This window comes from Coenobita brevimanus, chromosome 16 (assembly GCF_032717465.1).
Source record: "Coenobita brevimanus isolate Jiangsu-jjx chromosome 16, ASM3271746v2, whole genome shotgun sequence".
NCBI classification, from domain to species: domain Eukaryota; kingdom Metazoa; phylum Arthropoda; class Malacostraca; order Decapoda; family Coenobitidae; genus Coenobita; species Coenobita brevimanus.
Window position 1 is genome coordinate 22,613,198 of NC_136969.1, and position 26,135 is coordinate 22,639,332.

General features: G+C 41.1%; 1 protein-coding gene across 1 annotated transcript in view; it reads right to left on the bottom strand.

The window, feature by feature from the left end:
* The window catches only part of LOC145390995 (arylsulfatase H-like), a 163,273-nt gene that overhangs the window by 134,969 nt on the left and 2,169 nt on the right, over nucleotides 1-26,135 (bottom strand). Inside the window, exons 2-3 of the mRNA XM_080265728.1 lie at nucleotides 10,956-11,059; nucleotides 7,146-7,274 (exon numbers count right to left, since the gene is read on the bottom strand). Of these exons, the coding sequence (XP_080121854.1) occupies nucleotides 7,146-7,274; nucleotides 10,956-11,059 (233 nt within the window). The remainder of the gene's footprint in view (nucleotides 1-7,145; nucleotides 7,275-10,955; nucleotides 11,060-26,135) is intronic.

A 26,135-nucleotide genomic window follows, 5' to 3' on the forward strand; every position in this document is an offset into this window, starting at 1 on the left:
TTTATCTTTCACTCCTCAACTAACTTCTTTGGCACCCTGTCTAACTCTCTTTACCTCTTTCTAGAACATTTTCTTACATTCCCTTCACTTTACACTCAAATTCCTTTCAAATTCCTCATCCACTCTCTTCTTATTTTCTCCTACTAATCTTTTTACCTCTCTCTTCCTCTCTGTCCATAACTCGTCCGTCTCTCAACATCTTCCAAGCCCCTGTTTCTATCCCACTCATTATATGTTTTCTTCTTTTGTGCTACACCCTGTCTCACCTCTTCATTCCACCATGCTGTTCCTTGCCACCCCTTTCGTCTTCTCTTCATCCCACACACCATCTCACATGCTGCAAAGATTTCTTCTGTTAATATCTTCCATACACCTTCCACGTCGCCTATCTGCTCCAATTCATATTTCCTCCACTTCCATCTTATATTCTGCCCTTTTCTCATCCTCTTGTAACATTTCCACCCTCCTTGCATGAGCTACTTTCTCCTGTCCTTCCCTTCTTCTATTTCTTCATTTCTTTTGGACACTGATTCTGATGATCACCAAGTGTTGGTCAGAGTCCACTCCCCCAACCTCTATATACTCTTGCATCCATTATACACCTTCTCATCCTGTCATCCACACATACATAATCAATCATTGCCTTCCGTTCATTCAGTTCACAATCCACCCTTCTCATCACTCGCCACGTATATCTATGGATCATTTTGTGCCCAAAAGGGTATTGGCTATCACCAACCCCCTCCCGGCACAAATGTCCACTAAAGCACTGCCATTTTTATCCATCTCTGCAGGCACATCCCACTTACCAACTACTCCATCCACCTTTACATTCTCTACTTTAGCATCCATATCTCCAATGAAAAACACTCTCTTATTCCTTTAAAAAATTTTCCATGCACACTTCCACATTTGTCCAGAACTCATCTTTCACCGTACTTGCACGATCTTTCGTTGGCGCATATATATACGCACACAATCGCCCACATCTGTAGTTCAACTTTCAATCTTACCCATACAATCCTTGAGCCTTCTGATGCATGTACTGCATATATATATATATATATATATATATATATATATATATATATATATATATATATATATATATATATATATATATATATATCAATATCTATATCTATGTATATAAATGTAGATAGATAGATAGATAGATGTGTGTGTGTGTGTGTGTGTGTGTGTGTGTGTGTGTGTGGCAGATGGATGGGTGCAAGGAATAAATGTGTTGGGAGAGTTGAATGATGCTTTGATCACGAACGAGGAAGTGCAGGAGGCAGTAAAGGAGATCAAAAAAGGGAAAGCTGCAGGTATGGATGTGTGTGCTGTGGAATGCCTGAAGGGTGGTGGAGCGACTATTGTTGACTGGTTAGTAAGATTGTTGAATGTGTGCTTTGTGAAAGGTATGGTGTCAATTGACTGGGCAAGTGCTTGTGTGGTCCCGTTGTATAAAGGCAAGGGTGGTAAGTATGAATGTACTAGCTTTAGGGTGTAAGCCTCTTGAGTGTTTTAGGTAAGGTGTATGGTAGAGTGTTAGAGAGGGCACAGAGGGAGTGATTGGTGATGAGCAGTGTGGCTTTAGGAGAGGGATGGGATGCGTGGATCAGGTGTTTGTTGTGAGACAAGTGTGCGAAAAGTATTTAGCGAAAGACAAGGATGTGTTTTGGGCACTCATGGATTTTGAGAAATCGTATGATAGAATTGATAGGGAGGCTTTGTGGACTGTTTTAAGATTGTATGGACTTGATGGTAGGTTACTAAAAGGGGTAAAGTTTTTATGTAAATAGTAAAGCGTGTGTAAGAGTGGGAAATACTGTGAGTGATGGGTTTCCTGTGAGAGTGGGGCTGCGGCAGGGATGTGTGATGTCGCCTTGGTTGTTTGATATTTCTATGGATGGTGTTGTAAAGGAGGTGAATGCAAGAGGTCTGAGTCTGGTGAATGTTGATGGTGGAGAGTGAAATCTGAAGCAGTTACTATTTCCAGATGATACCGCACTGGTGGCTGATTCAGAGGAGAGATTGAGACACTTGGTAGAGGAGTTTGGAAGGGTTTGTGAAAGGAGGAAATTGAAAGTAAATGAGAATAAGAGTAAAGTGATGAAGTGTACGAGATCGGTAGATGGTAGGAGGATGAATATAGTTTTGAATGGTGAGTTGCTTGAGGAAGTAGAGTGTTTTAAATATCTAGGGTCACATGTTGCTGTGGATGGTAGAATAAATGCTGAAGTGAAGTTTAGAATGAATGAAGTAGGAAAGGTGCTGGGAGGAAAGAAAAAAGTGTTTAGATGTCGTTCGCTTAGAATGGATGTAAAGAGAAGGCTGTATGAGGGTACTGTACCGACTGCGTTATATGGGTCTGAAACATGGAATATGGGTGTAGCAGAGAGGAAAAAGTTTGAATGTAATGGAGGTGAGGTGTCTCAGAAGTATGTGTGCAGTGATGCGTATGGATCAAGTGAGAAATGATGAAGTGTGAAGGAGAACTAGAGTTGTTCGGGAGATGGCTGATGGAGTTGAGCAGAGGGTGTTGCGATGGTTTGGGCATATGGAGAGAATGGATACTGAGCGATTGGTGAAAAAGATAACTAGATCTGATGTGAGAGGTGTGAGGCTAAGAAGGAGACCACAAATAGGATGGATGGACAGTGTGAAGAGAGCATTGGATGCGAGAGGATTGTCTGTTGAGCAAGGAAGAGTAGCTGTACACGACAGAAATAAATGGAGAGAAATTGTGAATGAATAAATGATGCCGCAGCCCTGAGGGGATCTCCTGCATTTGGTCTGATCAGCTGATCAGGTCAGGTACGGATAAGGGGATGGGTCTATTATGATGAGGCAGGGGTAAACCAGCTCTGCTGTCGGACCCTGCTGCGGATGTCATTGATTGCGCTGCGCAGTTGACCCTCGTGCGGTGTGGTGCGGTGAGGATCTGTCCCTTGTCCCCTTTGGGGCTAAGATGCGAATGAATGTGTTTTGAGTGGATGAGTAAATTGGGAGTGTGTCGTCTTGTCTCGGCTACCTTCCTTTCCTTGGAGGAAGCAGCCCAGGTATACAGATATATATATATATATATATATATATATATATATATATATATGTGTGTGTGTGTGTGTGTGTGTGTGTGTGTGTGTATCAATCGGTAGAGGTGGCCTGCAGTCCTACCGGACCCAGGTTCACATCTCTGCTGGGGCAGGGAGCAGTTTAAGGATTTGAATTTCATTAATGCAGACTTTACTGATCTCCCAAAAGACCCGCCGACATGTCGTAAAAATACCCCCGCTAATAGCAATACACCAGTCCTGTATGAGACAGCCCTAGCATCTATTCAGTATGAATGGAGGACACCAGTAATCTGGTGTATGGATTATTTTTTTTACTCATTTGCTTCTCCTTCCTCTGTTCTGTTATATATATATATATATATATATATATATATATATAGAGAGAGAGAGAGAGAGAGAGAGAGAGAGAGAGAGAGAGAGAGAGAGAGAGAGAGAGAGAGAGAGAGAGAGAAAGAGAGAGAGAGAGAGAGAGAGAGAGAGAGAGAACAACCATGAGGACATCACTCAACCTTGTCACATATCCACATTGATCGTGAACCATTCACTTATATGTCCATTTACCCTTACATATTCCTCACTACCATCATAAAACCTCTTGACTGCACCTAGCAGCTTACCATCTACGCCGTACATGCGCAAAAACCTTCCACAATCCTTCTCTGCTTATTTTGTCGTATGATTTCTCCAGATCCATAAATGACATAACCACCTTATATTCCTTCTCACAAGCCTTCTCCACAGTCTGTGTCACTGTAAGTATTTGATACACATAACGTTTACCACTCTTAAAGCAACCATGTTCGTCACTCAATAGGACTTCTGATCTCTTACTTTCTCTATAGTAATTCTTCCATATACTTTCCCTACCACACTCAATCGACTTTTGCCACGATAATTCTTGCACTCAACTCGCTCACCTTTATTTTTGTACGTGAGTACAATCACTGCCTTTTTGCACTCTACTAGTACAGTCCCACTCATCCATGCCTTCTTACATTTCTCACCAAGCACTTCTTTCCGCTTTCTCCGCTACGCTTAATCATCTCTGCATTCATCTCATCAACATCAGCTGCTTTCCCGTTTTTCAGTCGCCTCGCAGCGTTCTTCACCTGTGCAAGTGTCAAGTTTCCTGGCACTGCATTCCTTCTCTGTACACCCCACAAATAAATCATGTTAAAGATGGCTTTGCTCTCTCCATTCCCGTTCATCAGACTTTCAAAATATTCTTTCCATCTGGTCCTTATTTCATCCTCATGGGTTAATAATATTCTACTTACAGTATATCCTTCACATTTTCACATTTCTTTCCACCGTCACTTCTACATTTCCGTATCTCTTCCCAGACTAACTTCCCATTTTCAGAGTAATTTGCATTCATTTTTCTCCCTAGATCATCATTTACCTTCTTTTTCCTCTTCACTAGTCTCTTTACGTGCTTCTTGCTCTCAGTATCTTCAGTTCATTTTTACAACTGAACCCCTGTCCTGTATCCAGTCTGGCAACTTCTTCCTCTTTTCCTCTACTGCTCTCTTAACCTCTTCATCCCACCATGACGTAACATTCTTCTTTGTTGTTACTCTTGGCATATCATACACCGCTTTAGCATTCATAACTAAGCTGTTCCTACAAGCATTCCACAAGCTGTCCAGATCCATTTCATTCCAACTCACTGATTCTGACCCCTCACCTACTCTGGTCCTATAATCGCCTGCTATTTCTTTGATCCTCAGCTCCTCGACTTTCAGTCTCTCTCTCTCTCTCTCTCTCTCTCTCTCTCTCTCTCTCTGTACAGATACATAGAGAGAGAGGTTGACAGATATATAGATACAAATACAGGTAGACAGATACTTTCTGTGTGTACAGGTATATATTTACGTATGTATGATGCCTTCTGGCTTACAGACTCAAGAGTCTGGGCGGGTAGCTCTGTTAGCACGGTCAGGCCTTGCTTTATGGGTCCAGAAGAACAAGTGATTGATACGGCTGATGAAAAGCCACTATCTGAGAAGTGACCCACCAACACGCAATGCTTCAAGGGACGATATAGACGTGAAAGGTTTTTGGAATGTGCAGTGAAATGTAGAGAAGGAATTTTGTGTTGGAGTGGCTGTTTTTGTGAGTGGGAAGGTCTGTATTTGTCATCAAGTGAATCTCAATAACTCAAAAGTATCCATTACAGAACATACTAATGCACCCTGTTGAACGGCGATCCCCAGGTAGGACAGAACCCAGGTCAAGAGGATTGTTTGGCACATACACTTCCTTCCCAGCCACACTGAACTGTATTCTTGTCTACTCAAGAAATCTCCGTAACACCTCTGGCTTAGTAACTTATTTTTCATATTACCCATTAATCTGCCTTCACCATTATCACTCTTTTTCTGTGTCTGCCCTCTTCTCTTCCTATTTCTTCCATCTTTCCTCTTTTCATTTCAGGTTGCTTTACGTTGAGTGACAAGCCTAATGGTTTCCTGTAAGCCGGGAAATCACTTACAACGCTGGATGGTAACCATATAACTAACTCATGCGAGTTCCCTGCGTGTCAGCAAGTGAGTTGGCAGAGGGTTAGTGCCCCTTCCCGTAAAACAACTAACTCAAAGACTAACGCCACCCCTTACGGGATTATGGCGTCTGGCAATAGATAGATAGATAGACAGACCCATTAATATTTTTCTTATTATATGTGTATCACATTATTGGACACAGATGTTTACATAAAATATATTATTTTAACACTCATGATGAGACTTGCTAACGTGGCAATTCTTATGTAAACCTTTCACTTCAGTGACGCAATTTCATTTTATTCGTGACACCTACAGACGATTTTGTTCAATTTCGGAACGGTGTCTAACAGCTAAGGGATAATTGAAGGGTACCTCTAGCCCCCTACGGCTCAAAAAATCTCTCCTAAGCTCAGTATAATCGTCCGGCTAAAATGAGTATTAAACGAAAAATACGCCACCGAGTGAAGGGGTTAAGCAAATTTTGTCTTAGGTTTGAAAATGCCAAGAGTACCGATTCGTCAATTTTCCTGGCAGAGTGTAAGGTCGACTTATTTTGAAATCAAATGCCACTTTTGTTCTGCCAAACTCATGAGTAGCAACCATAAACTTAGGCCTCCTGCAATTCACTGTGCAATGTCCACTAATTAGCATCTCATCATGTGTTTCTGTGAGCTGCGTACCTTGCGTGCTTAGTACCCTCCTCATCTGACCAAGACACGACCGAATAAATGTGTATATTAAGCATATTTACCTACCACTCCCCACCCTAAGCTCTGGGTGAGAGAAATACCTTAACACCTTATTCCTACTGCCTCCAGATGTTGCTAGTCAGCTCATGGGAGACTACTACTGAATGGGTTATTGATGTTATGTCATATATTTCCAGTTCTGTTAGTCTATAATGAATTGAATTAAATGTTCTTGTGATGGCAAAAATAAAAAGATATGTGCCATATCGGTTTGATCTGGTAAACCAAACTTAACCAAACCTAATAATGTGATTACTAACTTAGCAATCCCGGCCTAGCCTAATTTAACATTAACTGCCCTTAAGCTAAGTATAAGCTAACAAGAGTAATAACTGACCAATAAACACTGTGACATAGTTAGCTCCAGTAATCTCGTTGCTATGATGACGTGACTGGGTCCGCTGGCCGTGAAGAACAGTACTAACTTCTGCTCTTTGGTATCTTCCACCAGAAATAGTCTCACCTTACCTGACATACCGCCATTGTAAAAGACAAAGCCTGACTTAATCTAACATTGCCTGACCTTACCTAACCTGACTTAACCTGACACTCGAGTGCTATAAAAAGTCCCAACTTAACCTAACCACTGCTAAGCAAACGAATACGAGGACAGACTTGGGCCTCGTCCACATACAATTCGTGCCGGTGCGGCCAGGAGTTTTACATATCTAACTTGCAGAAGTGTCTCCACTGGATGCGGGCTGGAACTTCTATAGCTTACAGTGATGCAGAACTCCCGTCCACACCAACAGGCATTTGGTGTGGATACGGCCTTAGCCTAACCAACGGAAACAATTGTGATAACTGACCCACAATCGCCGTGGTGTAATTAGCCCCCTGTAGCACCTCTGCTATAGTGACCTCATCCTGGGGTAGGCCTGGTCCGCTGGTCGTGAACGCCAACACTGGATATTGTACCTTCGCGTCCTCCACCAAACCTGCCGGCACAAAAATTAACCGTTTAAAGATGAAATATATTTGGAGTTCACACATGCTACCGTTAGACGATTGCATTCAGCATAGGAGAGCTTTGTCGATATGAAGAGGTTCATGAGTTCGAAATGACTCTACTAATCTGGTTAAAATAAAATGGAGATGTAAAGAACATAGCAAAAAACAGGTCATCGAATTACTGGAGATTAGTTAATTTCGGGTACGAGTAGATAAGCGTGGGTGACTAAAAACGTCTGGTGTTTGTGGGGAAAATTTAATTAATGACCGTGTGGTGTGTGTGGTGTGGTGCGGTGTGGTGTGGTGTGGGAGGGTGAATTTGTGTGATGTTTGGTGTAGTGTTGTGTGGTGTGGTGTGTGGTGAGGCGTTGGAGGATGATTTTGCGTGGTGTAGCGTGGGAGGGTGATTTTGTGAGGTGTGGTGTGGTGTAATGTGTGGTGTGGTGTGTGTGGTGCGGTGTTGTGCGGTGTGGTTGTGTGATGTGGTGTTGTGTTGTTTTGTATAGTGTGGTGTGGGAGGGTGATTTAGTGTGGTGTGGTGTGGTGTGGTGTGATGTGTGAGGTGTGGTGCAGCATGGTCTGGTGCTGTTTGGCTTCAAAAAAAGTGAAGCCCCTTGCGTTCAAAAATAGTTCGTGAGAAAGAGTCGGACAAAGCTACCCCAATAGATGCCCCCACGTCAAAATAAATTAGTAATTACATAAAGACCGAAGAGTTTTGAAGGAAGTAAAAGAGTTAAATGGGTCTGTTACCAACCCTCCTGCACTGCTGTTTCCTCAGATGCATTATATTATTTGGTGTTAGTGTGCATAAGGTAGCCATATGTTAGTATGAATAAAGTAACTATATGTTAGTATGAATAAAGTAGCCATATAATAGTATGAATAAAGTAGCCATATGTTAATATGAATAAAGTAGCCATTTATTAGTATGAATAAAGTAACTATATGGTAGTGGGAATAAAGTAGCCATATGTTAATATGAATAAAGTAGCCATATGTTAGTATGAATAAAGTAAGTATATGTTAGTATGAATAAAGTAACTATATGTTAGTATGAATAAAGTAGCCATATTTTTGTTAGTATTAATAAAGTAGCCATGTTAGTATGAATAAAGCAGCCATATGTTAGTATGAATAAAGCAGCCATATGTAAGTGTGAATAAAACAACCATATGTTAATGTGAATAAAATAGACATAGGTTATTGTGAATAAAATATCCATGTCAGTGTCCATAAAATAGCCACCAGTGTGAATAAAACAGCCATATGTTCGTGTGAGTAAATTAATATATGTTAACGTGAATAAAATGAACATATATTGGTGTGAATACAATAGCTATAGGTTAGTGTCGATAAAACAGCCATAGATTAATGTCAATAGAACTGCCATTAGTGTGAATAAAATAGCCATACGTTAGTGTGAATAAAATAGCCGAATGTTAGAGTGAATAAAATATCCATTAGTGTGGATAAAATAGCCAAATATTAGTGAGAATAAAATAACAATATGTTAGTGTTAACAAAATAGCTACAGTATATGGTAACGTGAATAAAACAGCTATAGGGTGGTGTGAATAAAATAGCCAAATGTTAGAGTTAATAAAACCGCCATGTGTTAGTGCGAATAAAATAGCCATATGTTAGTGAATATAATAGCTATATGTTTGTCTGAGTAAAAGTCATACAGTCATACATTAGTGTGAATAAAATACTCATACATGAAAGTAAACGAAATTCTCATGTTAGTGTGAATGAAATCGGGTGGTGTTAGTGAGATTGAAATCGTCTGATGTTAGTGTGACTGAACTCGTCTGGTGTTAGTTTGACTGAAATCGTTTGCTGTTAGTTTGACTGAAATCGCCTGGTGTTAGTTTCATTGAAATCGTCTGGTGTTAGTGCATAAAATCGTTTGGTGTTAGTGTAAAGTGTTAGTGATTGAAATCGTCTTGTGTTAGTGTGATTGTAATCGTCTGGTGTTAGCGTGAATAAAATTGTATGGTGTTGCTGTCATTGAAATCGTCTGATTTTAGTGTGATTGAAATCGTCTGGTGTTATTGTGAATGAAATCGTTTGGTGTTGGTGTTAGTGTGAATAAAATCGGCTGGTGTCAGTGTGAATGAAATCATTTGGCGTCAGTGTGGATGAAAGCGTTTTGTTTTATTGTGAATGAAATCGTCTGGTGTCAGTGTGAATGAAACTGTCTGGTGTCAGTATGCTTAAAATCGTCTGGTGTTAGTGTGAATGAAATCGTCTGGCGTTAGTGTGAATGAAATCGTCTGGCGTCAGTGTGAATGAAATCGTCTGGTGTCAGTGTGATTGAAATCGTCTGGTGTCAGTGTGAATGAAATCGTCTGGCGTCAGTGTGAATGAAATCGTCTGGTGTCAGTGTGAATGAAATCGTCTGGTGTCAGTGTGATTGAAATCGTCTGTTGTTGGTGTGACTGGAATGCGTTAGTTCCCCTCCGTTTGCTAAAAATTTATTTTCTCAGTAGTAAGCTGTCTTGTGTGTAAATGGATAAATTATATAAGTTTTCTACAAAAATCGTCTAGTAGAGAAGGCTGATAATGAAGATGAAGAAGATAATTATGATGATGATGATGATGAATGAGATGCGTGTATAATTAAAAACCCATCAGATGAATGTAATCATCTGGCGGAGAAGGATATTGATGATGATGATGATAATGGTGATGGTGATCTAGGTGCTTTTACAGATAACAACCCATGACATGATCATAATCGTCTAGGGCAGAAGGTTAAAGATGATGATGATGATGATGATGATGATGATGATGATGATGATGGTGGTGGTGGTGTTGGTGGTGGTGGTGATCTACTATCCATTTCAGACCCCATGAGGCATCGTTTTTCGCAAATATGTTCTAAACAAACAGTTGGATCAATATGACATTTTGGCACAGCTTGTTTGACACCGTCCCCTAATTTATGGCACTACAGTGCATTGCCAAGTGTGTTTCATTAAGGAGTTTACTCTTGGCTTTGAAGGCAAAGCTGGCAAGAACCGAGTAGACATTCGGACGGGGGACGACGGGAGTGGAGGGAGAGGTGGTGGAGTGATACACGTCACAACTACGTCACGTAAAACGTTCCCCAGTCCAAATGTCTACTCGGCTCTTGCCAGCTTCGCCTTCAAAGCCAAGAGTAAATTCCTTAATGAAATACACTTGGCAATGCACTGTAGTGCCATAAATTAGGGGACGGTGTCAAACAAGCTGTGTCAAAATGTCATACTGATCCAACTGTTTGTTTAGAACATATTGCGAAAAACGATGCCTCATGGGGTCTGAAATGGATAGTAGATGCGTTTATAGATAGCAACCCATAACATGAATATAATCGTCTAGCGCAGAAGGATAAAGACGATGATGATGATGATGGTGATGCTCACGTGTTTTTGGCTGGTCTTCATTGCCAAACATATCGGGGTTAAGCAAAAAAAAACAACCCAATATACAGAAAGTGTCTCCTGGCTCTGAAATTAATGCAGACTTTAACAACATCATTTCGAAAATTAAGCTGAATAATATGATCTGGTCATTGAGGATTAAAGTAATCATCCTGAAAAGAGTTATAAAGAGGGTGAGAAGACTTGGCGAAATTACTATATCGCGCTGGAGAGAGAGAGAGAGAGAGAATGAGTAGTTACCATATCGTGCCGGGTACCGTGCAGTGAGTAGCGCTGCTCGGCTGGGGGTACATACAGTAGCAGCCGCTAGGTGGTGGGTTAGGCGCACACCCTCTGATGCTAGCCTAGAAAGAGATAAATAGACAGATAGATAGATGGATGAATGGATGGATGGATGGATAGATAGATAGATAGAAGGACAGATACATAGATAGATAAATGCTACTAATATTTCTATCTCCAAAAGTATTGAATTCTTGGTGTCTCACTTAACAATGCCCTTAGCTGGACCTCTCATGTCAGATCACTTGCTACAATCGCCTCAAAGAAACCTGGATTATTGTACAGAGTCCGTAACTTCTTCAATGATGAGCAATTTATATGAGGCATGTGCGCTCTCAGCTTGAATATTGCTCACCCTTGTCGAGTGGATGTGGAGAGATTACATTAAAAACAACTAGACAAAATTCAGAACAAAGCTGTTGGAATTATTAATATCCCTGCTATTATAAGTAAACTACCTCCCCTACAAGTAAAGAAGGAATATTGTTTCCCTTGCATTATTTTACAGGTATTTTCATGGCAAATGCTCAGACTAAGTTGGGTCCATTGCGTCACCTCTCCATGCCTTCCCTCGTGCTACATGGGCATCTGGTAGCTCTCATGACTGGAATGTCACTCAGCCATATTGCAGAACTTCTGGCTATCAGAATTCTTTCATTCCCCGAACTGCATTCCCGAACTGCATCTCTGTGGAACTCGCTTCCCCAGAGTTGTTTCCCTCTAAACTTCAACCTACAGGTGTTCTAGTCTAACTGTTACAGATATTTAATGAGTGGAGGACACCAGTAATCCGATGTATGGACTATTTTTTTATTCATTTGTTTTTCCTTCCTCTCTTCTGTTATTTAAAAAAAAAGAAAGATAGATAGTTGTTTCGATAGATAGGTAGTTGGCACATATTGATAGATAGATGGATGGATGAATGGATGAATGAATGGCTAGACACACAGATGCAAACACAGATAGATTGATGGATAGATGGATGAACAAATAGGCTGGTTGATCGATTGATAAAAATGATAGCGTAGTTGATGTTTGTATGTATCATTGACTGAAAGATGGATAGGTAGACAGACAGTTTGGCAGATATGGATCTGGATGGATAGGTAAAGAGATGGAGAGACAGGAGAAAGATAGGCAAATATATACACAGGAAGAAATACAGGGACAGGTATATGGATATTTGAATGAATGTTTGTACTGTATGCTCTTTATAAGTTAAATGGATGAATAAATAGGAAGACATAAAAAGATAGGTAAATAGATATACTGACAGATAGATGGAAAGTAGATAAGCAGACAGACAGATAGATATCCAGACAGACAGACAGACAGGCAGACTAAAAGACAGATGGATATACTGACTGACTGATTAACTGTTTAAGTGAGTGATGAAGGACAGATAGATTGACGGAGATAGACAGATAACCAGGTAGACAGATGCGTAAGCATAAAGTTAAGTAGATAGAAAGGTGGAAGTTTCATATGTATTTAACAACGATTAGCTTAAACGCGCCTGATTTGGATGGGCTGTAATGCTACTGATCCTACCTAAAAGAATTTCTCTCTCTCTCTCTCTCTCTCTCTCTCTCTCTCTCTCTCTCAAGGTATTTCCCATTATACTTCCCATCCCAGGCTGTCAAGTGTTCCTATTATTCCTATTTTTTCCTATTTTTTCAGAGATCCATATACTTTCCTATATTTGAAGCCCAATTCCTATATTTTTCACCAAATTCCTATATTTTTGAAAATGCTGCCGATTAATTGCATTGATGTTCAATACAAATTGGACATTTTGTGTTGAAATCTGTGTCAGTGTGCTGATAATCAATGGCTATAGCTGTAATAAGTATCATTTGCAGGGAAGGATCCTGATAAAGTGTTATCTGTGGTCATCCTGCATTAATCTTAATAATTATGTACTATGATGAAGCTATGCAATTTTTCTATTTGCAGATTTTTTATAGATTTTGAGGACTATAGCTTTTGAAAAATCATGCCCAGTGGAAAGACACAGTATAATCCATCTTGGAGGTCCCAAAAAGATAGCAATGGTGACTTCATATATAGCTGGTGTTCTAGCAGCTCTGCATCTGTGTATTCCGCCTACTGCAAATTGTGTAAAACAGATATATCAGTTGATAACTCTGGTTTAAAACAGTTATTACAGCATGCTAAAACAAAAAGGCATATCGAGGTCAGAAATGTTGTTCATAGCCCAGGACAGACCAAACTTACAGCAACCATGAAAGGAGACACAGAACAGCCTGGAACAAGCGCTAGCTCAAATTTGGCCATTTCACACGACTCAACAGGTGTTCTTAAAGCTGAAACTATCTGGGCTTTGAAAGTTACCAGCTCAGATATGAGCTACAGATCATGTGATGGTATTGGATCTACGTTTAATTCCATGTTTCATTGTCTAATTTCTAAAAACTTTCAGTTGTCTCGCTCCAAAGTGTCGTATGTCATTTCAGATGGATTAGGATCTTATTCTCAAAAACAGTTAATCTATGATGTAAATTCAAGTAAGAACCCTGTAACTCTTCACTATGATGAAACCACCACAGCTCAGGTATGTAAACAGATGGACTTAAGTTTCCGCTTTTGGTCTGAAGAACAGAATGAAATTGTAAGACGTTTTTATACAGCACTGATGTTTGGACATACAGAAGGTGCTAAGGTTGCTACTGCCATGGTGGAACAATTAGAACAGGATGGAGCAAACCTATCCTAAATACTAACATTAAGTGGTGATGGACCGAATGTCAATAAAAAACAGTTGATGACATTTAGATGTGAGGTGGTGATTAAGGGCTGGCTGTAAGGGGAGGTGGAGGCCAGGACCATATCAAAATCAGTGGCTATTATTATTGTCAAAAACATCTTTTTGCTTTTTTTGTCTTCACTGATCCATCTATTTAAAATTTTCAATATCTGCATTTTTCCTCATATTTTGCTACTATAATAAAGCCCTTTTTGGCTGCTAAACCTTGATAATGATCCTATAAATTTCCTATTTTTTCCTATGTTTTTCACGTCAATTTCCTATTTTTTGAAGCCCAGAATATCTATTTTGCACCAAAATGCACTGGACAGCCTGCCATCCTTATAAGTCAACACCAGCCTGCCTCACATCAAGGGTTGTGTTCTGAGTAGCTTTAGAAATTTCGTGGTTCCATTTTCGTAGTGGCATACTCTGCACATAACTCCTGAATATTTCCTGGTGTGTTATTAATGAAAAGTATACCGATAATGAAAAGGTATAACTGAAGGATATAACTAAAATATATGTATATGAGAATGTGAAGGTGAAATATGGAAAAATAATTTTTTTTTGTACTTCTGTTACCTCTTCCTTACCGATTTACTGGACAGGCTATTACAGCTAAATATCGCCTTATACCGTACGTTATTAATGTGAAGCATGTCGATACCAGAATGATATAAGTATAGTCGGTTTACTCTAACATGGCCTAAAACTGTCACGCCCCAACCACTGATGCTGAGTTATAACAATGGATTAACGTTAGAATACTATGCTAGTCACGAAAACATTCTATGGAAAGGGTGCAGAGTTCGAGTATTGTCTTTTTCTGCCGATGAGTCTTGTGAAAAAAGCCGCAAGTGGGTTAAGAGCGGGGCAAAGTTAAGGAAGAAGGGATTAACATACAAGAGCATGTCGAGGTATAATATGCCAAATAAGTAACTTATGAAAGTTTACTATGCTATTTTTACACTAATCGGGCCTAAAACTGCCATCTCATCTTGAAGAAGAAGAGTTGTTAAAATAAATCACTACGAATATGATACTAGTCATGACGTGCTATGGAAAGGATATAGAGTCGTTGCTTTGCCTTCTTCTGCCATTTAGATACTTGAAGTAAGCTGTAAAAGGATGACAATCTGGGTTAAATTAAGATAAAAAGAGTATACGAAGCCCTCTACGCCATAAGAATTCGGCCGTGTATGTCCCTGTATAATGCCAGACCCCAGGGGTTATGATTATCAAGGAATTTAACCTTTCAAGACAGAGAACGTTGTTAATATTTTTTCTCGTTCCCTTCAAGCGAGTTTATTCAGTCTATGGATCATTTTCACACTGTGTTAGAGGGGATACATATAGCTAATATTCACTCCATTGCTAAGAATGGTCAATTATACGTTCAACAAGGAGGATCATTCAAAGAGTGCAACACCCATGACCACCAACTTTGATAGATTACTCTCAAAATCGGATTACATATTTCATTTTTGCTTAACCTTTAACCTTTCCAACAAATTTGCTTTAAATCTGATTTAAAGTGTTTGCGATGACTTTGCCCAGTTACCTCGATCTTTAACATTTCCCTGTGACCCTACCCTTTGAATGATTGTTCTCAAAATATCTTTACCTGAGTTACAAACTAAACCTTCCCACAAAGTTTCGTCTGCATCAGATAAAATCTGTGTAAGTTAACTTTTTCATATGACCTTGACCTTTGACCTATTGCTCTAAAAAAGTTATCATTTTGGGTCATCCTAAGTACATCTACCAGACTTAATCCAGTCAAGATCAAAACCGGTTAAAGTAATTTTCTTCATAAGCAGACACACGGGTTGAAATTTGACCTTACCTTGTGACCTTGACCTTTCACTGATAGTCTCCCAAAGTAAATCTCTTCTCTCCTGCATGACCCGTAACACTGACTGGTTGATCTGATAAACAAAAATATTTCATAAATCCCTTTTCGTCAACCTTTCCTTAAGTTTGGTCTATGTCAGGTAAGAACTGTTTAAGATGACTTTGCCTCGTGTCATTGCCCTTTGACCTACTGTTCTATAAAGAAAAATAACTATTCCTTGGATCATGCTCAACCCATTCACCAAGTTTGGTTAAAATCGTATCAGAATTGGGGTAATTTTGTTAACGCAAACAGGAGTCGAACTCTAATCTTGCCTTGTGGCCTTGACCTTTGATTGTTCTCGAAACTGAATCACACCATTCTTGCCTTACCGCCAAAAATTTCTCCAAGTTTATTTAAACTGGTTAAAAACTACTTTAGCTGACTTTGCTAGGTCAGCATTTGACCTTGCCCTGTGACCAAGACTTTGACCTTACGTTCTAAGTAACAACAGGTTTACTCACTGTTTTGCCAAATTTGGCAAAAAATGATTTAAAAACTTTCACTGTGCTTTTTTTCACACACACACACACACACACACACACACACACACACACACACACGGACAACCCCCCCCCCAACACACGCGCGCTTATTAAACGTAATACCCATCGTTGCTTCAAGAGTCGCGGGTTAAATAATATTATGTGGTGGTTGGTTGATTATAATTAAGAGACGTGATCAGACTGAAGGGGTTAACCGTTTTGCAGGAAAAGTGTGTCAGTATCAGTATACTGTACTTTTAAGAGTTGTTCTTTTTTTAACGCTGATATTCACTCTACTACATTTTTTGAGTCCTTGTTACCTGCATGGGTGAAAGCAACAGAATAAACAAGTGTGGTGATTATTTTTTTTCATTTTGTTCCAGCTTCCCAAGGACGATCGTGTTTAAGTTAGGAAAGACCTCTCGTACTGAAAGAATTAATAAAGGATATAGCTATCGGTTGCGATGCCAAATACCTCTGCAAAAATAATACTGTCTGAATATGGCAACAATACCCTAAAACGACGAAGAAAGATGTCACTGTATTAACATTAAAATTTCTTCAGCTGATATTTTCTGCCAGCACTGACCTCAATACTAACATGGCATATGGGCCTGATGGAGTCCCTCCTCTTGTCCTTAAGAATTGTGCTTCTGTGCTTACACCCTGCCTAGGTAAATTCTTTCGCCTCTGTCTGTCAACTTGTACCTCTCCTTCTGGCTGGAAGTTTGCTCTCATTCAGGCAGTCACAAAGAAGGGTGACCATTCCAAACCCTGTAACTATCGCCCAGTTACTTTAACATCCGGTGTCTCAAAAGTTTTCTAGTCTATTCTTAACAGAAAAATTTCGAAGCATCTTTCCTATCACAACCTTCTTTCTGATCGTCAGTATGGGTTCCATCAGTGACGCTCCACTGGCGATCTTCTCACTTACCGTTCAGGTTCCTTTCATCCTCATTTTGGGCTTTTGGCGAAAGCTTTGCCATTGCCCTTGACATCTCAAAGGCTTTCGATCAAGTATGCCATAATTCTTTAATTTCCAAACTGCCCTCTAACGGTTTCTATCTTTCCGTCTGTGCCTTTATATACTGTATAGCTTCCTTTCTGGTCGTTCTATAGCCGCTGTTGTAAGTGGCCATCGTTTTTCTTCTAGATCTAGCAACAGTGGTGTTCCTCAGGGCTCTGTCCTATCACCAACTCTCTTCCTTTTATTCATCAGTTACCTTCTAAACTGTACATCTAACCCTATTCACTTGTACGCTGATGATTCCACCCTTCACCTTTCCGTTCTGTTCCCGCAACGTCCATCTCTGCTGTTACTTCAACAAACAACGGATGAGGCTATGGCACGCCTAATGTCTGACTTGGCTCGTACCTCTGACTGGGGTAAAAATAATCTTGTTTTTGTTAACGCATCAAAGACTCAGTTTTTACACTTATCAATCCGTCAAAATCTTCCACAGGAGTACCCACTAATGTTTAATAATACCCAGCTCAATCCTGCATCATCCTTGAACATGCTTGGGATTTAAATCAATCGGGACTTATCTTGGAAAGATCATATTACATCTGCAAAATCTGCTTCCAAGAAAGTAGTTGTGTTAAGCCGACTCTGTACTTTCTATACCCCTGGACAGTTGTTGACTTTATACATGAGTTTTATTCGCCCCTGTGTAGAGTACAACTCTCATGTGTGGGGAGGCTCCTCACAAACACCTCTTCTTAAAATTGGGTGGAGTCAAAGGCTTTTTATCTCATTAACTCTCCCCTTCTTACTGGTTCCCTTCAACCTCTGTCTCTTCGCCACATTGTGCATCTTTATCTCTTTTCTATCACTACTTCAATAGTCACTGCTCCTGTGAACTGTTTGCTTGCATCCCTCCATCTCTACGACGGGCGCATAGCACCCATCTACCAACAAACTCTCATCCTTTTTCTGTCCAACTCTCTAATGCAAGAATTAATCGTTTCTCCCAGTCATTCATTTATGCAACAAATCAGCTCTGGAACTGTCTCCCTCTGTTTGTATATCCTGCTAGCTATGATCGCCAGTCTTTCAAACGCAGTGTGTCCAGGCATCTCGAAATGAACGGATCTTGAATTTGGCTCTCTTATATTGTTTGTTTTTTTCTTGGAAGGAACGGTTTGCGGGCTCCTGGCCTTTGGTTTCTTCTTCCTTGCATTTAAAAAAATCTAGATAACCCATGTGCAGTATATGTTGCACGGATCTCATAACCTTGTACGTCAGTGTTGTCAAGTGCAAGAGACCAGGTAAATCATGTGTTGTCACAGAATGAGTTTCCTGGAGACAAACCTTGAGATATTTATGACGAATTCAGTTTTAACAAGAAATAAGGGTAAGTAGTATTAAACAACCTCTTCCCACAAGCAACCTCTTCGTCGCTCCAACCGTAGTTTTAAAGTGATGAGGTGTTCATCTTACGGCGCGCGAAGGGATCTGTCTCGGTTAAAAGTGCTGGAAAATAAAGCAGGACCATCACCCGCCTTTTCACAAATATCATCGTATCTTGTTTTACACTGATACCATATTCATGTAACTAGTTATTACCTTATCATTCATGAAATGCATCTGCAGTTTTTAGAAATGTTTGTTAATTTTCTTTGTGTGTGTGTGTGTGTGTGTGTGTGTGTGTGTGTGTGTGTGTGTGTGTGTGTGTGTGTGTGTGTGTAATTCACCGGGTCGGTCAGGATCATTTGATGGTCGTGATCGTCAGCTTTTACCCTCCCGGAAGGGAGCTGATAGCTCATACAGTCCGATTTAAGGGCAAGGCTGTGACCTTCACACACGCACACACCCTTCCCCTTGCTCAAGGGGGACAGTAACCACCCACTTCGTCAGTGAAACTTTTCGCAACCTGAGCGCGGCACGAACTCCCGTCTACCAGATGCCAAGCGAGAACGTTACCACTGAGGCAGCGAGCGATGTGTGTGTGTGTGTGTGTGTGTGTGTGTGTGTGTGTGTGTGTGTGTGTGTGTCTGATACTATTTTTTTTATGGATTTTTAGGAGACTGATGTTACACGTTTATGATCAAACTACTGCTACATGCACACATCCCGGTCGTTGACTTCTACCATTTCCAAGTTACCTGTGTCTCATACTGTGGTGATCCAGACAACTTCATCGCTTATTTCCAAAAGCGCTATATCTAACAGATTTGTACACCAATCCACTTGTCATTACTGTTTTCAGAAAGGCAAGCACATGGTATAATATAGGGCCATGGTTAAGATTACTACCGTCACCGCTAACCTAACTTAACCTAACTAACGTACTTCTAACATAGCTGAAAAACCAGTCATAACCACTAAATTCTAGCGGTTTAAGCTGAATTATAGTTCTAACCTAACTGAACGACCAAACAAAACCGCTAAATTCTAGCTAGTGAAATCCTAACCGTGGTTAGGATTACGGTAATCGACGCGAAATTTTAACTGTCGTAATCCTGATCTACCTATCTAGCTATCTCTCTATTGCAAGACGCCTCAATCGCATACGGGGTGGCCACAATCAAATCGCCTCCACGTCGTCCTGTCCCCCGCCATTTCACTGCCCTACTACCAACTCACCTCCCCCCCCTCATATACCTCTCCACTCCATCCCTCCATCTCATCCTCGGCCTCCCCCTCCCTCTTCCCCCCTCCACCTCACTCACATACACTTGCTTCGTCACTCTTTCACCCTCCATCCTCTCCACATGGCCAAAACACCTCAGTGTGTTCCTCCTAACGCTTCCTATCACATCCAAATCCACACCACAACGCTCCTTTATATCCTCATTTGTCAGCCTGTGTCTCCCTGTGACTCCACAGGCTCCTCTTAAATAACTCATTTCCACTGCTTTCAATCTTGACTTGTGTCCTTCCAACAACGTCCAAACTTCACTTCCATACGTTAGAGGTGGTAACACAATACTGTCATGCCGTAACTTTTTCGCTTCGATGCTCACTTCCCTGTCTCGTATCACTGCTTTCAAGGAACCAGCAACCTTTCTTCCTTGTTGTACCCTGTCAAGCACTTCGCCCTCTAAACTTCCATCCTTACTCATCACACTCCACAAGTACTTAAACGTACTCACATTTTCCATTTCCTCAACATCCAGCCTCACTGTACATCTACTGACTTCACGTCTCTCAAAGACCATCACTTAACTCTTCCCTACATTCACCCTTAGATGCCGTTTCTTACACACTCTCCTAAACTCATCCACCAAGCCTTGCAGCTCCCTTTTGTCTTTACTTAACATAGTATCATCTGCAAACAACAGTACAGGGAGTTCCCAAACACTACCCTCTCTCACTAGGGCCACTCCAACATCCACTGCCCGACCTTGTATCTCTTATTACTCCATCCATGTACAGATTGAACAATCATGGAGACACGACACATCCCTGTTTCAACTCAACCTTCAAAGAGAAAAATTCATTCGGTTCACCATCCAGAAGCAGTGCAACCTTAGCACCGTCATACATACTCTTCACAGCATTCAACAACTTCCCATCTACTCCATATATTCTTAATACTTTCCACAATCCTTGTTTATCCACCTTGTAATATGCTTTCTCCAAATCCATGACGGCTGTATACAACTTCATTCCCTTCTCTAGAAACTTTTCCACTAAACATCTAAGAATGAATATCTGATCTACACAACCTCTTCCCTTCCTAAAACCTCCCCGTTCTTTTCCAACTAATTCCACTGTTATTTCCCTAATTCTGTCAATAAGTATCCTACAATACACTTTTCCAGTTACACTAAGAAGACAAATGCTTCAATTTTTTTTTTTTTTTTTTTTTTTTGCGAGGAGGAAGGAACCAAAGGCCATGACCCCGCAATAACAGTTCCCTCCAAGAGAAAAACAAAATAAAAGAAAGAGCCAAATTCAAGGTCCGATCATTTAGTGATGCCTGAACACACTGCGTTTGAAAGACTGGAGATCATAGGGAGCAGGAAATACAGACAGAGGGAGACAGTTCCAGAGTTGACCTGTTGCATAAATGAAGGACTGGGAGTAAGGGTTAACTCTTGTATTAGAGAGTTGGACTGAAAAGGGATGAGAGTTTGCTGCTAGACGGGTGGTACACACTCATTGTAGAGATGGAGGAATGCATGTAGACAGTTCAGAGGAGCAGCAACCATTGAAGTAGCGATAGAAAAGAGATAAAGATGCAACAGTGCGGCGAAGAGACAGAGGTTGAAGAGAGTCAGTATGAGGAGGAGAGTTAGTGAGACGAAAAGCCTTTGACTCCACCCTATTGAGAAGAGCTGTATGTTGGGAGCCTCCCAGTACATGAGAGTTGTGCTCCACACAAGGGGGATAAAACCCTTGTATAGAGTCAACATTTGTGCAGGGGTAAAAAAAGGAATGGAGTCGGCTTAGCACACCTAATCTCTTGGAAGCAGATTTTACAAGAGATGTAATATGATCTTTCCATGATAAGTCCCGAGTAAATGAAACTCCAAGCATGTTCAAGGATGATGCAGGATTAAGCTGAACATCATTAAACATTAGTGGGTATATCTGTGGAAGATTTTGTCGGGTTGATAGTTGTAAGAACTGAGTCTTAGGTGCATTAAAAACAATCAGATTATTTTTGCTTCAGTCAGAGATACGAGCCAAGTCAGACATCAGACATAGCCTCATCCCTTGTTTGTTGAAATAACTGCTAAGAAGGACGTTGCGGGAACCGAATGCAAAGATGAAGGGTGGAGTCATCAGTGTATGTGTGGATATGATTAGATGTACAGTTTAGAAGGTCATTCATGAATAAAAGGAAGAGAGTTGGTGATAGGACAGAGCCCTGAGGGACACCACTATTGATAGATCTAGGAGAAGAACGATGGCAGTCAACAACAGCGGCTATAGAACGACCAGAAAGGAAGCTAGAGATGAAGGCACAGACAGAAGGATAGAAACCGTAAGAGGACAGTTTGGAAATCAAAGATTTATGCCAGACTCGATCGAAGGCCTTTTAGATGTTAAATGCAATGGCAAAGCTTTCACCAAAGTCCCGAAAGGAAGCTGACCAGGATTCTGAAAGGTAGGTGAGAAGATCGCCAGTGCAGCGTCCCTGACGGTACCCGTACTGACAATCAGAAAGAAGGTTGTGAAAGGAAACATGCCTTAAATTTTTTCTATTAAAAATTAACTCAAAAACTTTAGAAATACAGGATGTTTAAGCAATAGGACGATAGTTAGAGGGCTGGGAATGGTCACCCTTCTTTGGGGCTGCCTGAATGAGAGAAAAGTTCCAGCAAGAAGGAAAGGTACAAGTTGACAGACAAAGGGGAAAGAATTTACCTAGGTAGGGTGTAAGCACAGAAGCACAGTTCTTGAGAACAACAGGAGGGACTCCATCAGGCCCATATGCCTTGTTAGTATTGAGGCCAGTGATGGCAGAAAATACATCAGCTGTAGAAATTTTAATGTCAACCATGAGGAAGTCAGAGGGCGGAAGTGATGGAGGAACAACACCGGAATCGTCTAAGGTAGAACTGGAGGAGAAAGTCTGAGCGAAGAGATCTGCTTTATCAGTAGAAGAAATAGCTACAGAACCATCAGAGCAGAAAAGAGGAGGGAAGAATGATGAGGTAAAGTTGTTAGATAAGTTTTTGGCAAGGTGCCAGAAGGAGTGGGAAGAATTCGAGTTGGAGAGTTGAGAGCATTTAGTACGGATGAAATTATTTTTAGCAGAGCGTAGAACAGTCTTAGCACGATTCCGGTCAGAAACGTAAAGATGATGTGATTCAGGGGTGGGTTGGCTCTGGTACCTTTTGTAGGACCTCTCCTTGTTGTGGACAGCATTATAAGAAGTGTGATTAAATGAAGGCTTTCTTGTGTTAGACAAAGGATACGAGAAAGGAATGTATGCTTCTATGTCTGAGAGGATAACCTCCGTAATGCGCAAGGCACACTAAGATGGCTCCCAGCCATGGAAGCAATAATCATTCCAGGGAAAATCAACGACGTACTGCCTGAGGGGTTCCCAGCGCAGCTCCAAAGTGCCACAGACAGCATTTCTTGGAAGGGTTCACAGGCCGTACCAGAGTGATAGGACAGGTTAAGGTGATAAGGTTGTGATCGGAGGAGCCCAACGGAGAGAAAAGATTAACAGTGTAAGCAGAAGGATTAGTTGTAAGGAAGAGGTCAAGTATGTTGGAGCTCTCTCCAAGGTTGTCTGGGATATGGGTAAGGTGCTGTACGAGCTGCTTTAGGTCATTAAGGATAGAAAAGACGTAGGCTTGTTCACCAGGTGGATCAGTGAAAGGAGAGGAGAGCCAAAGGTGGTGGTGAACATTGAAATCTCCTGAAATGGAGATTTCAGAGAAAGGAGAAATGAATAGAATGTGTTCCATCGTAGAAGTAAGATAGTCGAAGAATTTTTGGTAGTCAGTAGAATTAGGGGATAAGTAAACTGCACAGATATATATAGTCAGAGAATGACAGGAAAGCTTAACCCGTCACGTCCCGAGGTTTTCCGCACCTCCGACATCCCTCAGTCCCGAGGTATTTTCGATTTTTTTTTTTTTGGCTAAAACCTTCGCTTTTGGTGAGAAACATCGAAAATTCATAGAGAAATCGCTCACCTGAGGTTTAAAGTGCCCAATCCAGGTAGGAGTTCCTCCTTACCTGAGTGGGTTTTCTAACATGCTGGCACCAAAGAAAACGAGTTCTATGGGAGGGTAACTATTTTATCCACTCATAAACGGTATTTATTTATTTACTTGGTACAAATGTATATGTAGTATGTGAGTATATTGGTTTTCAAGCAGTAATAAAGGCATTATAAGCATTGTTTCACTCACTAACTAATCACCATACCTGACCTTTTTTTGCCACATTACCTGATCATTATTTCTGGCTGTTTCTTCTTCTAATGCTATGTAAATATTGTCCTCCACATTGTCATCGATTGGGGAATCACTCTGGCCCTGAATATCTTTACTAGGCAGGTCACTGGTAACAGGTCCTTTGCCAAGACAATGGCGTGAGGGGGGGAGGGGGGAGGTTATGCAGTGTAAGGCATTGTCCCTGCTTGGCATCTTGTAGAGGAATAGAGGAAGGTGTCCCGTGTATACATACGAAAAATCACGTGCGAAAATTGAAAATTGTGCAAATTAGGGATCTTGCAATTGCACGACGTACTGGTACGTCGCCGGGACTGGCAAATGCAAATCGTTGCAACATACCCATACGTCGATGGGATGGGGCCGGTTAAACCAGAGTGTAGAGAAGTCAGAAGAATCGAGTTCTGGAACATAAGGGCAAGATAAGTCGTTGCATATATATACACAACATCCACCTTTGGCTTTGAAATGAGTATAGAGAAAGTATGAGCATACAGAAAAGGGTTTGCTGTCAGTTGCTTCAGACAGCTGAGTCTCAGTTAGAAAGAGAAGGTGAGGTTTAGAGGGGGAGAGGTGGTGCTCAACAGAGCGAAAGTTAGAGGAAAGGCCGTGACTGTTGCAGAAATGAAGAAGAAGTGAGTCAGACAGTGATTCCAGGCAGCTCAAGCCGTCACCGGGAGAGAGGCAGAAGGTGAAGGCATTAATGGTCCCCCCCCCCGGGGACTCCAAGGCTGAGTGTTGAGTAGCCATGATTTTTTTGAATTTTGGAAAAGGAAGTGTAGTGTGTACTGTACATGTAGTTTGGTGTGGATAGAGAAATTTGTATTGGAGAGCATGCTGGCCTACCCTCTGTGTTACTGACACACTGAAAAAGTTCAGCAAAGGGGAATGATCAGGAACTAGTCCTGAGGGCTGATGAAATGGGAGCTCCAGCTCTCCCTGTCATCAGCTTTCCATCCACCTCGGGAGTACTGCCCTGCTCGACTGGTGCTACAGTGTACTCTACACTTCTTTTTCCTATTTTTCTTTGTACAAGGGAATAAATATACCTGACTTCCAATCATCCGGGACTCTACCTTCCTCCCAGGCCAATCTGTTCATCTTCTACATCCATTCCACTACTATCTCTCCCCCATGCTTCAGCATTTCACCACACACTCCATCAGTTCCTGGGGATTTCCCCAATTTGACTTTCCTCATTGCTTCCACAACTTCTATCCTACTGATTACTTCCTATCTTCTCACCTCCCTCCTTCTCCCAGCCATTCCCCAGCCACTTATACTCGCATTACTTCCATTTTCTATGTTCAACAATTCCTTAAAGTGTTCTCTCCATCTCCTCATTTTTTCTCCATTCTCCACTAGCAATCTACCATTTTAATCTTTCACTCCCCTACTAACTTCACTGCCACCCTGTCTTACTCTCATTACCTCTTTCCTGAACATTTTCTTGCAGTCCCTCCACTTTACACTCAAATTCCTTCCAAATTCCTCATCCACTCTCTTCTTACTCTCTCTTACTAATCTTTTCACCTCTCTCTTCCTTTCTACATATAACTCTTTCTTCTGCCTCTTAACTTCTTCCACGCCCCTATTTCTCATCCATTCATTGTTTGCTTTCTTCTTGTGCCACAGCCTGTCTCACCTCTTCATTCCACCATGTTGTTCTTGCACCCCTTTCCGTCTTCTCTTCACCCCACACACCACATCACATGCTGCACATATTTCTTCTGTGAATATCTTGCACACACCTTCCACTTCCCCCATCTGCTCCAATTCATATTTACCCAATCATTCCTCCACTTGTCTCTTATATTCTGCCTTTTTCTCATGCTCCTGTAACCTTTCCACTCTCCTTGCAACTACTCCTTCCTCCTGTCCTTCCCTTCTTCTATTTCTCCATCATACTTGGCTCTTGATTATGGCCACCACCAAGTAGTGGTCAGAAAGTCCACTCCCCCAACCTCTATAAGCTCTTCCATCCATAACACATCTTAGCATCCTTTCATCCACACACACATAATCAATCATTGCCTTCCTTTCATTCAGTTCACCACCCACCCTTCTCATCACTCGTAATGTATACCTGTGGATCATTTTATGCTTGAAGAGGGTATTGC